The sequence below is a fragment of the Somniosus microcephalus genome, chromosome 8 (assembly GCF_052327205.1).
Source record: "Somniosus microcephalus isolate GS21.2 chromosome 8, FLI_Smic_1.0, whole genome shotgun sequence".
NCBI lineage: Eukaryota > Metazoa > Chordata > Chondrichthyes > Squaliformes > Somniosidae > Somniosus > Somniosus microcephalus.
The window spans coordinates 164696390-164711435 of record NC_140994.1 but is presented as its reverse complement, the minus strand read 5'-3'; the positions used below and the strand labels follow the sequence as shown (position 1 = coordinate 164711435).

Sequence of the window (15046 nt, the reverse complement as noted above, 5' to 3'; positions counted from 1 at the left end):
AGAATTTTGCGATAGCAGTTCCCGTTCAAAATATTGTCAGTCACGTGTTCCAGTAAATAACCACCAGCAGAGGTTTTATTATGGTTTAAAGCATTAGATTAGAAACAAGTAACAGGAGAGGCAGTAAGAAGCATTTTGTAAAAGGTGCAGCATTTTCCTGAACACTGGAACTAATAATTCATGAAATATGAACCTGGAGTAACAATCCATGTGTGCAAGCAGTATGGAAAAAAAATGCTTATGTCTAATAAATGCCCTGCAGCTGCGTGAGAACGTATACAGCTGAGTTTATTTATTTTTTTAATCAAGGATTCGTTTTGCTGCATTTCATTGCCTGCTATTATCTTATTAATTATACAGATTTTGTAGTAAGTTTGTCTCTTCGCTTTCTCATATACAAAACATCCAGGTACTCTTCATCGAGTGAATCTTCCATCACATAAGGCATTTCACCTCCTTCCCCTTCAAACTCTGTTTTAATGAAAAAAAGTTTCAATGTTTAAGCACGTGTAAATACAAGGTGAAATTTAACAATGTGGCAGGAAACATTTACGCAGTTATGTTCAGTACTGTTTGAAAAAGAGAGAGCTCTGCCTAGTTTGTCTGCACTGTAGTTATTCCAATCAAATTCTACAATACAGGGCAAGATGTTCAATTTTTAGATACTGTAATATCTACATTTACAGAATGCGCCACACCTGAAATTTTGCAATCTGACAGCTTTCTCTTTTTTTCAAATCAAAATGAGAAAAACTTGCTCATCTAAGAAAAAAAACACATAACAATATGTGGAACAAGGAAAATTCATTCAACTGTTTGAGCAAAGTCTTCCACAGCCCATGTGCAAACTATTCTATATACTTTAAAAAAATCAACTATAAACCAATTAAAGAGTTTGTGTTAAAAAAAATTGTCATTGCATTCCCTTCCCCCAGAATTCAGCCCCAAAATATTAGTTTTTAAAAATTAAATGGCCTGTTTCTGTGCTGTAACGTTCTATAATTCTACCACCAAATATTGGGCTGTTTGACGTAATGGAATAAAGATTAATCTTCGAATAGCTGGAAGGAAAGCTTCAATGAAGATATTACACAGTGATTTTCATGACTGTGTGAAATCAGTCTAGTATATTTTGATAGGATAGTGTCACAGTCTGAATCTGATCTTAAGTGGAAACCATAGCACGATGTAATAACATTTTAATTTAAATCTATTGCATAAATTGTAGTGTTGTAAAATCAATGATTATATATTAATTAAAACATAGCTCCAATGTTTTTTGGGTATGATGTTAGGGATGAAAGGAGTAAAATCACAAGATACTTTTGGATGAGAAAGGTCATTTAGGCCATCTTAGCTCAAAATCCAGAAAGAGTGTGTACTCCCTCCATCACAGCATCCAACTGCTTCTTAAGCAACTCCAGGGTTCTTGTTGCCATTAACTTGATCAGAAATCCACTCTATCTGCTGACTACTCTTTGCATGAAGAATTTCCTGACATCTCTCCTAAGTTTGCTTTTTGCTAGTTTGAACCTGTGCTCACATGCCCTAACGTCACAGTTTGACTTTAAGTAGAGTTCCATAACAGTAAATTCTGTATATTTTACTATTTTATGGCCCAGAATTTGCAGTACGGCTGATGGTGAATTGCCAGCATTCACCATCATTCCACCTTTTGAAACTGACCGCAACTTCGGAATTTGGCGCATGTGGAAATCCTGAAGTTGCAGTCTGTCATTGACAGCTCCGATACAGGCTGCGCTGTGCGACCCCCACCACACCCCACACACACCCACACACAGACGGCAATCAGTGTAATCACTCAAATCAAAGAAACTGACACAAACTTCAACTCTTCTGCATTAATTACGCCATTAACTTCCCCACTAAAAGTTAGACCCAAAGGGATTAGGTACAAATGAGGATTTAACAACATATTGACGGCTAAACAAAGGTTAAGGTCCTGAAAAACTCATTTTAATTTTGTGCAATGTGAAATGTATCCATTTTAATAATTGTAATTTTTTTTTTAGGTTTGTTAATCTTTATTTCAGGTTTGCCGTTTCCCCGTGTGAGAGCCCCAATCTTTGTTTTGCTCTCTCTAAAAATTTTTTAAACTTTAGAATTTTAAGAGCTTACCTACTTCCTTGTTCACTGTCTGTGTGAATTCTGCGTTTTGATTGGCTGCTTAGACAGCTTGTTGACATCACAGCAGCTCGCACAAGGGGATCCCCACTAACCTCCGTTGATTTGAATTGAACGTCAGAAAATCCAAAGTTCTTGCCACAGAGATCACGAGATCCTTGTGCGAAGCGCACTTTGGGGCCAGCGGTGAACGCATTCGCTTCACTGCTGACCACAAATTCCAGGCCTATATATCTCTATAAGGTCACCTCTCAGTCACTTCTTTCCAGGGCTGAACAGCCATGTTTCTCTAAAATAACAACAGAAAATGCTGTAAAAACTCAGCAGGTCAGGCAACATCCGTGGACAGAGATTTGAGTTGACGTTTCGGGTCGAACCCTTCTTCAAAACTGGAAAGAAAAGATAGATCGGAGGCAGGGCTGCGATCGGACAAAAGAATAAAAGAAACAAAAGAAGTAAAAAAGAGACAATGAAAGGTATTAGAAGCTAGACGAGATGGTAATAGGCTGAGATTGGGTGTAAAGTGTACTGGCAGGGCAAGAGATAGCTGCCAGGTGTGAGACCGAAACAAAAGGAAAGGGGGTGGGGGGAAAGGAGTGGAAAAATTACAAGAAAAAATGAAATAGGGGCCGAGGTTATGATCTGAAATTGTTGAACTCGATATTGAGTCCGGAAGGCTGCAGAGTGCCTAATCGGAAGATGAGGTGCTGTTCCTCGAGTTTACGTTGAGCTTCCGTGGAACAATACAAGAGGCCAAGGACGGTGAGGTCCGAGTGGGAATGGAGCATTGAATTAAAATGACAGGTGACCGGAAGCTCGGGGTCACCCTTACGGACTGAACGGAGGTGTTCCGCAAAGCGGTCACCCAATCTGTGTTTGGTCTCCCCAATGTAGAGGAGCCCGCATCATGAGCAGCGAATACAGTATACTAGATTGCGAGAAGTACAAGTAAATCGCTGTTTCACCTGGAAGGGGTGTTTGGGGCCCTGGACAGTGGGAAGGGGGGAGGTATAGGGGCAGGTGTAACATCTCCTCCGCTTGCACGGGAAGGTGCCAGGCGAAGGGGAAGGGCTGTTTGGGGTGATAGAGGAGTGGACTAGGGTGTCTCGGAGGGAGCGGTCCCTGCGGAATGCTGAAAGGGGAGGGGAGGGGAAGATACGTTTGGTGGTGGGATCACTTTGGAGGTAGCAGAAATGCCGGAGGATGATCCGTTGAATGTGGAGGTTGGTGGGGTGAAAGGTAAGGACAAGGGGAACCCTATCGTGGTTCCGGGAGGGAGGGGCAGGGGTGAGGGCAGAAGTGCGGGAGATAGAACTGACACGGTCGAGGGCAGTGTCAATCACGGTAGAGGGGAATCCTCGGTTGCGGAAAAAGGAAGACATGTCTGAAGCACTGGTGTGGAAGGTGGCATCGTCGGAGCAGATATGGCAGAGACAGAGAAACTGGGAGAATGGAATAGAGTCCCTACAGGAAGCGGGGTGGGAGGAAGTGTAGTCCAGGTAGCTGTGGGCGTCAGTGGGCTTGAAGTGAATATTGGTCGATAACCTATCCCCAGAGATGGAGACGGAGAAGTCGAGGAAGGGAAGGGAAGAGTCAGAGATGGACCATGTGAAGGTGAGGGAAGGGTGGAAATTGGAGGCAAAGTGAATGAAATTGTCAAGTTCGGGACGAGAGCAGGAAACGGCACCGATACAGTCATCAATGTATCGGAAAAAGAGGTGAGGGAGGGGACCCGAGTAGGACTGGAACAAAGATTGTTCCACATAGCCCACGAAAAGGCAGGCATAGCTAGGACCCATGCGGGTACCCATGGCAACACCTTTGATTTGGAGGAAATGAGTGGAGTTAAAGGAGAAGTTGTTCAATGTGAGAACAAGTTCAGCCAGGTGGAGGAGGGTGGTGGTGGATGGGGACTGGTCGGGCTTCTGTTCAAGGAAGAAGCGGAGCGCCCTCAGGCCATCCGGGTGGGGGATGGAGGTGTAGAGGGATTGTACGTCCATGGTGAAAAGGAAGCGGTTGAGGCCAGGAAACTGGAAACTGTTAAAGTGGCAGAGGGCGTCCGAAGAGTCGCGGATGTAGGTGGGAAGAGACTGGACAAGGGGAGAAAAGATAGAGTCAAGATAGGAAGAGATAAGTTCCGTGGGGCAAGAACAGGCTGAAACAATGGGTCTATCAGGGCAGTCCTGTTTGTGGATCTTGGGAAGGAGGTAGAAGCGGGCTGTACGGGGTTGGGGAACTATGAGGTTGGTGGCAGCGGGGGGAAGATCTCCAGAGGAGATGAGGTCAGTGACAGTCTTGGAAACGGTGGTTTGATGTTCGGTAGTGGGGTCATGGCCCAGGTGGAGGTAGGAGGCGGTGTCGAAGAGTTGGCGTTCAGCTTCTGCTAGGTAGAGGTCAGTGCGCCAAACAACAACATTTGTTATTTCGGATTTCCAACATCCGCAGTATTTTGCTATCGCAGCCATGTTTCTCTGATCCAGTAAGGATGCTAAAGAATATCAGTGGACCAGTGGGTTTTACAACAATCCAACAGCTTCATGGTCACTTTTACTGATACCACTCAGATATCTCAGGACTATAGTGTGTTAGTATGGTGGTATATGGGTTTGGAACCATGATTTCCCACATCATTGATTCCCAATTTTAACTGCATCAGCAAAGGGAAGCTTCAAGTAGGCCAGGTGATTTCTCACCACAATAAATGGAAAGTCAAAGAGATAATCATCCCCTGCCTGTGCTGTCTCAGACTCACCTCTTAGGGTTTAGCTTCAGGGAGTGTTGATTGCCTACTCTCGGCCATAAAAGGGAGTGTTACCCTCACAAGAGGAGGCATCTCGCTGATGTGAGCCCATCAGAACTTGAATAAACTGCAGTTTACATTTCTCTGCAATCTATAGATTTGTGGCTTGATTTCATTGGGGACCCAAATAGAAAAAAAAACTATTCAGCTTTTCAAGAATACCTGCATAATAGACAAGGTTATCTATAGTGGAGATGGTGGATTCACTGTCTTCGCCTCTCCTGTGGTAAAAAAAAATGTGTGGTTAATATTAAGTATTTTAAATGATGACTGCATTATGTAAGTGTGTATATTTTTGCTAACATTAATGAGAACTTTAACAGACTAGGAATTGATTGAGCCTTTTGGATTCTTTGGAAAGGCAATTTGACATGACTAATCTTTTCTCTGTGCTTTATATAGGTTCACACAATATTATTTGTCTTTTCAATTATTACATGATTTTAGCCATAAAGCCAGGATTTTCTGTGGGGGTGCATTCTTCATCAGAAGTGTGGCAGGACAGTACTTCCACCTGCCCAATGGTATGAGTCTTGGCACAACCGTAGTTTCTATGATCAATGAAATTTGCACAACACAGGCAAGCTCCAGGTTTTGGCAATCCCTGTCATTGGGCGCTGACCATCTTAGGGGAGGGAACTAACGTGCTTGCTGCAGGTTATAAAGACCTGGAACAGCTTAACGGGGCCACAGCACAAACTTTGTTTTAGATATTTCTTCATCTAAAAATGTAGGGTGCAGATTATGATGTTGAAGTGCTGCTTCAGGGGGTTAGGTTCAGGATAAGGGCTCAATTTGGAACAGACCAATAGGGGAAAGGCCCCAAGTAAAGCTACAGCAGATAAGTGGAAGGAGGTGGCCAGGGCAATCAGTGCCAATTCTACGTTTTGATGTGTGGCTGCTCAGTTCCGCAAAGAGTTTCATGACCTAACCATCTGGCAAGATATGTGGAGCCAGCCACAGCTTCCAAGAATGCACTATACTAAGTCTTCCACTTACGATAACCTCCCACTGGCAGTTTAAATGATGAATAGCTTATCAATGCCTATGAGATAGTATGATGCCATTTAGAGCCCGGGTCTTCACCTGGAAGTTTCCTTCATTCACTTTCTTACTTGCATTCAGCCTACAAAAATTCTTACATGGAATTCAATTATTTGTTGCATGCCCATGTCATATCACCCATTATGGGCAGAATGAGGACATAAGGGTCTTACTGCATGTCACCTCTAGCTCTCCATGACGAGGAAGAGCTACACATTCTGGGATTGGAAACCGTCAAGATTGTTGGAGATGGGGAAATATGAGGACATGTGCCAGCTGTGGGTTTATCAGGTCTTTTTGCTTTTCATTTCAGCATATTGATAGTGCAGTATCTTTTCCTGTTGGCATAGGTAGTGCATTTGATCAAGGGAGCAAGTGGGTACAATTAATGACCACTTGACCCCCGGGGACTCCTGCCGCTCATAAAATTGTTGTGCCCTGGCATGTTGCTGCTGGTTATGCTTGAAAAAATGTATGAACTGGCTTGCTCAAGCAAACATTGCATCAATGATTTGCTTAATGCATCTGTGAACAGTTGACTGACAACCATTTACAATCTTAGAATCATAGAATGGTTACAGCAAGGAAAAAGGCCATTCGGCCAGTCAAGCTCATGCCGACTCTCAGCTAGCCCAACACCCCTGCCCTTTACCTGTAGCCCTGAATTTTATTTTCCTTCAGACACTTATCCAATTCCCTTTTGAAAGATAAATTTGAGCCTGCCTCCACCACCCTTTCAGGCAGTGCATTCCAGATCTTAACCACTCGCTGTGTAAATTTTTTTTTCTTACATCGCCTTTGGTTCTTTTGCCAATCACCTTAAATCTGTGTCCTCTGGTTCGCGACCCTTCTGCCAATGGGAACAGTTTCTCTCTATCTACCCTGTCCAGGCCCCTCATGATTTTGAACACCTCTATCAAATCTCCTCTCAATCTTCTCTGCTCCAAGGAGAACAACCCCAACTTCTCCAGTCTATCAACGTAACTGAAGTCCCTCATTCCTGGAATCATTCTCGGAAATCTTCTCTGCACCCTCTCTAAGGCTTTCACATCCTTCCTAAAGTGCGGTGCCCAGAATTGGACACAGTACTCCAGTTGGGGCTGAACCAGTGTTATATACAAGTTCATCATAATTTTCACACTTTTGTACTCTATACCTCTATTTATGAAGCCCAGAATCCCGTAAGCCTTTTTAACTGCTTTCTCAACCTGCCCTGCCACCTTCAATGATTTATGCACATATACCCCCAGGTCTCACTGTTCGTGTATCCCCTTTAGGATTGTACTATTTTGTTTTTATGTCCTCTCCTCATTCTTTCTACCAAAATGCATCACTTCACACTTTTCTGTGTTAAATTTGTGATGTGGCAGCTTGAAATGACCATGTACCATAAAAGTTTATGACCATGTACCAGTGGCAGTGCAGTGCTGAAGATAGGCTTTGGGTTGGTTTGCAGCATGTGGTGATGACTTTCTTTGTAAACTGCAGCCTCTGCAAGTACTGCTTCTAGATAACTGGAGGTAGAAGCACCTTGACCTGTATAATCTTGTATGGGGTATCAGTGTGTGATTGCTGTACACCTGCATCTCACTCTTTCCCCCAACAAAATACAGGGAATTCTCAACGGGAAACCTATTCTGCCCTCTGTGTAATGGGGAGGGGATCGGAAAATGGTAGACACAGAACAAAAGACATTATTGTATGTGGTAATGCAGTTGCCAACAGCAAAGAATCAAAATTTTTAAAAATCAAGCTTTCTGTAATACCTTAAAAAGTACCTGCTGCATTCTTTAAATTCACTTCTGTGTCTTCCCTGGTACCTAGCAACCCGGAAAATGCATTTTATATGGTTGATAGCATGATTGGGAAATTGAGGCGGCAATGACATAAAATGGAATGCATCATATCAGCATGTCATTACTGCCTCAGTTGAATGCACCTGCCCATATTAGGGCAGGTGCTTTCATCATCCACTAGAAATGACGATGGGAAATGGGTAGGAATCTGATATAACAGATCCTTGCCCCCACCCACCAAAGACTGCTTAAAAATTGGACAGAATGACATGAAAAATCCAGCCTAAATAATTTAAGCAAATGTGTAAATGAGTGCATTACTTGTACAAACTAAAGTGAAATATTTCACATTTGTCCACATTATTTCTTTGGTTTCCGAATGCCATCCTTATCTCAATAGCATATTCATACCACTTTCCTTCGCCATTCCACTTAGGTTCTGTTTTGAGAAACCCTATCTATAGTCACAAACTACACATCCACAAAATAACTTCTACTATGAAACCTTTGTTACATTGAATCATTTTCTTCCTAACAGGTAAGTTTCTTATTCTGCATCAAGTGGCTCACCTCCTGTGACCCAAAACCTCTCCACCACCTAAAAGGCACAAGCCAGGGGTGTGAGGGAATATTCTCATAGAAACATAGAATCATAGATATTTACGGCACAGAAGGAGGCCATTCAGCCCATCATGTCTGTGCCGGTCAAAAAAGGGCTATCCAGCCTAATCCCACTTTCAAGCTCTTGGTCTGCAGCCCTGTAGGTTCCAAGTACTTTTTAAATGCGATGAGGGTTTCTGCCTCTACCACCCTTTCAGGCAGTGAGTTTCAGACCCCCACCATCCACTGGATGAAAAAAATTCTCCTCAACTCGCCTTCTACCAATTACTTTAAATCTATGCCTCCTGGTTATTGACCTCTCTACTAAGGGACATAGGACCTTCCTATCCACTCTATCTAGGCCCCTCATAATTTTATACAACTCAATTAATTCTCCTCTCAGCCTCCTCTGTTCCAAAGGAAACAACCCCAGCCTATCCAATCCTTCCTCATAGCTAAAAATCTCAGTCCTGGCAACATCCTCGTAAATCTCCTCTGTACCCTCTCTAGTGCATAATCACATCATTCCTGTAATGTGGTGACCAGAACTGTACATAGTACTCTAGCTGTGGCCTAACTAGTGTTTTATACTGTTCTAGCATTACTTCTCAGCTCTTATATTCTGTGCCTCAGCTAATAAAGGAAAGTGTCCCGTATGCCTTCTTAACCACCTTATCTACTTGTCCTGTTACCTTCAGGGATCTGTGGACATGCACTCCAAGGTCCCTCTGTTCCTCTACGCTTCTCAGTGTCCAACCATTTATTGTTTATTCCCTTGCCTTGTTGGCCCTCTCCAAATGCATCACCTCACACTTCTTCGGATTGAATTCCATTTGCCACTTATCTGCCCACCTGACCAGTCCATTGATATCTTCCTGCAGTCTAGCGCTTTCTTCCTCATTATTGACCACACGGTCAATTTTTGTATCATCTGCAAACTTCTTAATCATGTCCCCTACATTGAAGTAATGTTGAGCTGCTATCCTTGCCCTTCTTTCAGCGATGTTTCAGTAATAGCTATGATATCATACTTCCACCTGTCTATCTGTGCCCTCAGCTCATCTGCCTTATTCACTTGACTCCTTGCATTGAAGTATATACCATTAAGTACTGCCAAACCCCTTGCTTGGATGGGTGCAGCTGCAACTACACTCAAGAAGCCTGATACCATCCAGGATAAAGCACTCTATTTGATTGGCACCTCATCCACTCGTCTAAACGTCCACCCCTCCACCACTGACAAACCGTGGCTGCAGTGTGTACTATCTACAGAATGCATTAAAGCAACTTGCTGAGGCTCTTTCTGCAGCTCCTCCCAAACCCATGACTTCTACCACCCAGAAGGACAAGAACAGCAGGTGCATGGGAATAGCACCACCTGCAAGTTCCCCTCTAAGTCGCACATCATCCTGACTTGGACATATATCACCGTTCTTCATCATCCCTGGATCAAAGTCATGGAACTCCCTATCTACCTTCACCACACAGACTGCAGTGGTTCTAAAAAGAGGCCCACCACCACCTTCTCTGGTACTAGGGATGTGCAATAAATGCCAACTTTGCCGGCGATGCCAACTGTTATGTATTGTGTGTTCTCCTCCCACCTGTGGTGGCGCTGTCACAGGAGATAAATGGTTGGGTGTTCTCTGTTAAGTTTAGCTCTCTTTGTTCGGAACTTTCCAGAACTTCCTTTCCTTCCAATAAAGCACTTCATGTTTGAATCTCTGAGTTCTGAGTCCTAAATTGTGTCTAGGTAGAAAGGTACCGACACAACACCAACATCGCGAGAATCAATATAAAAAAGTTCCTATTGGTTTGTCAAATTGAAATAATTTTGTGGAATCACTGAGACTCTGCGGTTTCAATTAAGCTAGACTGTAGTTAAGTGTCTGACTAGTATTGAAAGCTTTTTTACTACATATTTTACAATTGCAAACATAGAGCAGGACTTCTTCAGTCATATCTTTGCTTACCCCTCACACACAAAAGATGATATAAACTAGCCCTTATTAAACAAGAATCTTGTGCATTAAAACTGTACTAACTTTACCCATTGTTCTTTGCATAGAGTTATTTGCAAAGGAAGTATTTTGGAATATGAATTTACTGGGTGTCAGTAACAAACAATTTTTACAACCATCTTTATTTTTTACTTACATGTTTTCTGTTAAATTATCTTCTTCATCGTAGTCATCTAATCGAAACCTCTCCTGCATTACTCCCTGTGACATAGCTTTCATAAAAAGATTTTTAAAAGGTTCACATAGACATCTTAAAATATACTAATGATACAGGAATTTAATTATTCTACAATGTTAACATTGCATTTAAAAGCCCCAAAGATTTTAATCAATGAGGCAAGTACAGTACAGAAAAGATTCCTATGCGCATGCTGTTATGGAAATTATCAGTGTGGCTCCAATATAATGTGTAAAATCTTCTGAAACCTGGTTAAAACATATAATTTTATTATAGATGTTAGCATGTAGGTATACTAACTGCCAGGAGGAAAATGTTGACCTTTGGAGAAGAATGGTCACCAGCATTTGATGTGATTTTTTTGAAGACTTCTACACAGATTGGTCCTGTCATTTGTTATTTCATATTCAATCAATTAATAAAGATCTGTCATTCCTGAGGAGGAAGGACTGAGTGACACAATGGATTAGCATGCTTTTCTGTCACGCCTGGGACTTCCAGCTCAAGTCCTGCTTATGAATCATAGAATTGTGGGTTCAAGCCCAACTTTCAGACTTGAGCATATAATCTAGACTGATAGTTCAGTGATATACTGAGGGACTGTGGCATTGTTGGACATGCTGTCCTTCTGATCAGATCCTAAACTTATGTCCTGCCAGCTTGTTCAGGTGAATTTAAAAGATCCCATGGCACTATTTCAAAGAAGAGCAAGGAATTCTCCTTGTATCTTGCCCAACATTTATCCCTCAAACAACATGACTTTTTGCTGTTCGTAGAACATCCCTCTGCAAACTAGCTGACTCGTTTGGCAACTAATACAGGTGACTGAACTTCAAACGATAATTCATTGGTTATGATACACTCAGGGATGTCATGAGGACATGAAAAACATTATATAAATACAAGTTCTTTTTCTTTTTATCTGAAATGAGTTTTGACATTCTTTACCTATTTACAAGTCAAAGTGGGTCTTCAGCACAAAACTGTGGATAACTTGGCTAATCTCAGCATTACATGAATAGACTCAGTCAGTAAGGCTCCAAAGATCAGTGGGGTGGGATATGGAAAAACAAATTAAACAGTTGGAGTGTTCTTTGATTTGGGATTTAAGGACATGGGGTAGAATATTGGACCTTGTTGCGCCTGTAAAACTATTTCGGGGACTAATGTACCGTGCCCAAAGGATGCCTAAAAAACGTCCTGCCCGATATTGGGTCGGTCTAATTTTCAGGAGTCCCTGGTGGCCACCCAAAACAGGCGTTACATATGTAAATTAGGGCCCTAATGCCTGCTTTCGGCCCCCTCTGGGAAATTGGATTATTGCAGAGCAACATCAGGTCTTCTCTACTCTGGGCATTTCAGCAGCTGCTGCAGCCTAAGCAGCAGCTGCTAACAAAAGGTAAGCTGGTGAAAAAGTAATTAAAAAAAAAAGCATTGCTGTGGAAGAGCAGGAGTACTCCCCAACTCCACAGTATCTCAATTGCCACTACACCTCCCCCCACCACCCTACTCCCCATTTCCCACCTCGCCTCCTTTCCAGTGAGGCAAGTGGTCTGATATCCATTTTGTTCAAATGGGGAACTGCCTGTGAAGGCGCAATAGTGCTGGCAGCTTGCCCAGATAATATTAATGAGGCTTGAGGCCTAATTTTAGACCAGGCTCAGGCCTCCCAGTTTGGACACACATTGCGGCCGCATCGCTGTCTTCGCACTCGAAACCAGGCACTGACGAATTTCTGCCTCATAGTTCAACAGATATGACAGAACTTTACTGTAAATTAGCTTGCTCGCTTGATGTGGGATTATTTGATATAAAAATAATATTTATGTAAAGGCCATTCTGATGGGCACTTAGCAGCACCATATACAATAGACATGGATAAGGCAATGGCTTTTCTGAACAAAAAGGTTTCTTAATAGAAGTGAAAGAAAATGTATCCAGAAAGCTCAACATTATTTTCTATTGTCTGTTTTCTTGTCATAGAATTGTTTATTTGCTTTCGAATTAGGTCAAGGTGAGCTCTGTGGTACATATCCCTCCATAGTCAGTTCATAAAACAAGTGATAAATAAAAATAACACAAAGTTAAGAACTGATAGTTAGATTTTCCTGCACATTATCATATTAGATATGTCTGGAAGAATTTGTTTTGTGGTTAGCTTTCCATTGCCTAGTTCACATTTTTTAATCGAAGCAAATGGCCGAAAGTTCTAGTGAAAGTCATTAACAAGTAATTAAATTAATCGTTAAGAGGCAGAATATGTGAAAACATTTCAGTTAACATTTTTCCTTCACTAATTCCAGTGTTATCACTGAATATTGTCTATTTGAACTGTTTTTAAATACCGCCTTTTCTCAGAAGCAAACTTCACTCTGGTTGCAGAATCTATATTGGAACAGCACTGATAATTTTCTCAATAGCATATCTGCCAGAAAACAAGAGGAAGAGGCAGTACCCACCCAACAGAATAGGCCAGCTAAGAAAAATGAGCTTTCTGGGGTGTGGTAATTGAGATGTTTAGGTTTAGCAGATAAGTGTAATTGATTTACATCAAGACTGCTGTTAGATTCTGGATCTCCAAACTGTTATTCCCTTTCTGCTTGATTGCAGGAGGGTCTGGGGCAGGAGCCGTTCCATTAGTTGCCTGCTGGTTGCCATCAATTCCAGTATTTATCACCGAAAGGGATGTCAGCCATTGAATATGTTCACTCAAATATCGGCAGGTGGTAGATAACATATGAAGAGATATATGTCACATTTTCTGGCATTATTGGCACCCAGTGTTAGTTTACATTTTAAACGGCCCCTCCCCTCCAGGAGTGCAATCAATTGTGGGGCAATGAATTGGACAAATTTAATTTGACAGCGGAAATTAAAAAATTCACGTACAGTTCAGGTAGCGGGCCCCTCACCACAGCTATTTTCCTTCACTACCGGAGGTGAGCTCCCCAGAGCAGGCAGGAATCCCACCAAGAACTTGCCAAAATGATGTAAATTGGGCTGTTCTCAGAAAGTTCACCAGGGTCAGTGGTGTGCAGGCCGCCATTTCAATTTTTTGTTATATTTCCACCAAAATGGAAAATCCTAGTTTGTTTCTGCGCTGTCCCATGGTGCACAGGTGACACCGGACTTATAATTATTTAAAAAAAACCTCCAATGATATAGTGGGTAAATGCAATACCTTACAGCATCACTCCATTCTCCAGGATAGATACATATAACAAGATGGCCCTCAATTACTGCTGGAGTTTCCTTTATATTTTTTTTAAAGATAGACACCATAGAGCAGGTCATACTTGGATGTGCCTCGGCACTGAACTCATACAAAATCTTACCACAATAAAATCACAGCACGAGAAAAAGGACAATGTGAGAAGTAAATTTTAATATGCTGGCATATGTTTTATAGGAAAATTAACCAGCAAACTTAATTCTTTTATCACATGTTGGCCATGTACTGCTTCTCTTTAAATGTGACTCTCCCCACTGGTATGGTGCTGATAGTGGCACTGCTAGTGGAGGGATCAGCTGTATGCACATCTTCTGAAGAAATGGAAGGATTCATTAGAATAGGAACTACAATGCCACTAGCTGCTGAATTTGCATCTTGACTTAGGTTACATTCCATCTCTGAATAGGTCAGGCAAGTTTCTGTCATGAACTGACTGGAGGAGTAAGCTTGCTCCAACACCTCCTCAGTGACAAGGCTAACCACAAAACCAATATCCTCGCTAATTTGACTCAAACTTTTTTGCACGGCTGTGTGCATCTGTTGCAGGTTTGTATCAGCCTGTTTGAGGCCAACATGGATAGCACCCCATATATTGGACATATCTAGCTGAAGAGCATTCTGGATCTCAGTGAGGCTGACCTTTAGAGCTCTCAGATGGTCAGCCATTCCAGTCTGCAAGACATCCTGCAAGTCTGCAAACATAGTGTGCATGTCCGTTGTACCAGGCTGCTTTGTAGCTTGCAGATTTGCCATGTTAAGCTGCTCAGCTGCATGCGCATCAGTAAAATTAGCATGCATATGGACTTTGAGATCAGCCATGGCAGCTTGTAGATCCCCACTGATTGCATTCTTAGCCTCTTGTAGCCCCAAGAATAGAGCCTGAATATTCAGATCAAGCAGATCCTGTGGCACTACAACTTGCATCTGGTGACACCTACGTAGCCTTGCGGATGGTCTGGGAACGGTTTCCTCCACTAGCTGAGCCACAACTACCCGTTCTGAGGTGGCTAGCTGCATTGATCGCTCCTGTGGTGATGACCGTGATGCTTCTTGAGCCCCTCTGGTGGTTATCTTGATGCTTGATCTGGCTGGCCTCTCCAGCACCAATGGGACTGGCACATCTGTACAGATAGAAAGAAACAACCATGAAGCTACCATTTAGTCAGCTGTTGCCTCCGAGCTTGAAGACAGCATCATCTAAAATAGACTGTTGGTGATAGGAGTGACAAT

The 15046-nt window shown here is 42.4% G+C and overlaps 1 protein-coding gene across 5 annotated transcripts in view; it reads right to left on the bottom strand.

Annotated features, from left to right (window-relative positions):
* Nucleotides 1–252: 252 nt before the first annotated feature.
* The window catches only part of LOC147113909 (putative E3 ubiquitin-protein ligase MID2), a 114700-nt gene continuing 99906 nt past the window's right edge, over nt 253–15046 (bottom strand). The window contains exons 9-13 of one of the 5 annotated variants that reach the window (XM_085995314.1): nt 14755–14937; nt 10543–10618; nt 7756–7809; nt 5108–5166; nt 253–471 (exon numbers count right to left, since the gene is read on the bottom strand). In XM_085995314.1, the coding sequence (XP_085851440.1) occupies nt 353–471; nt 5108–5166; nt 7756–7809; nt 10543–10618; nt 14755–14937 (491 nt within the window). In that variant the 3' untranslated portion in view covers nt 253–352. Of the gene's footprint in view, nt 472–5107; nt 5167–7755; nt 7810–10542; nt 10619–13947; nt 14938–15046 lie in introns of those variants that run through there. The other 4 variants (XM_085995315.1, XM_085995316.1, XM_085995317.1 and 1 more) reach the window with 4 other exon arrangements.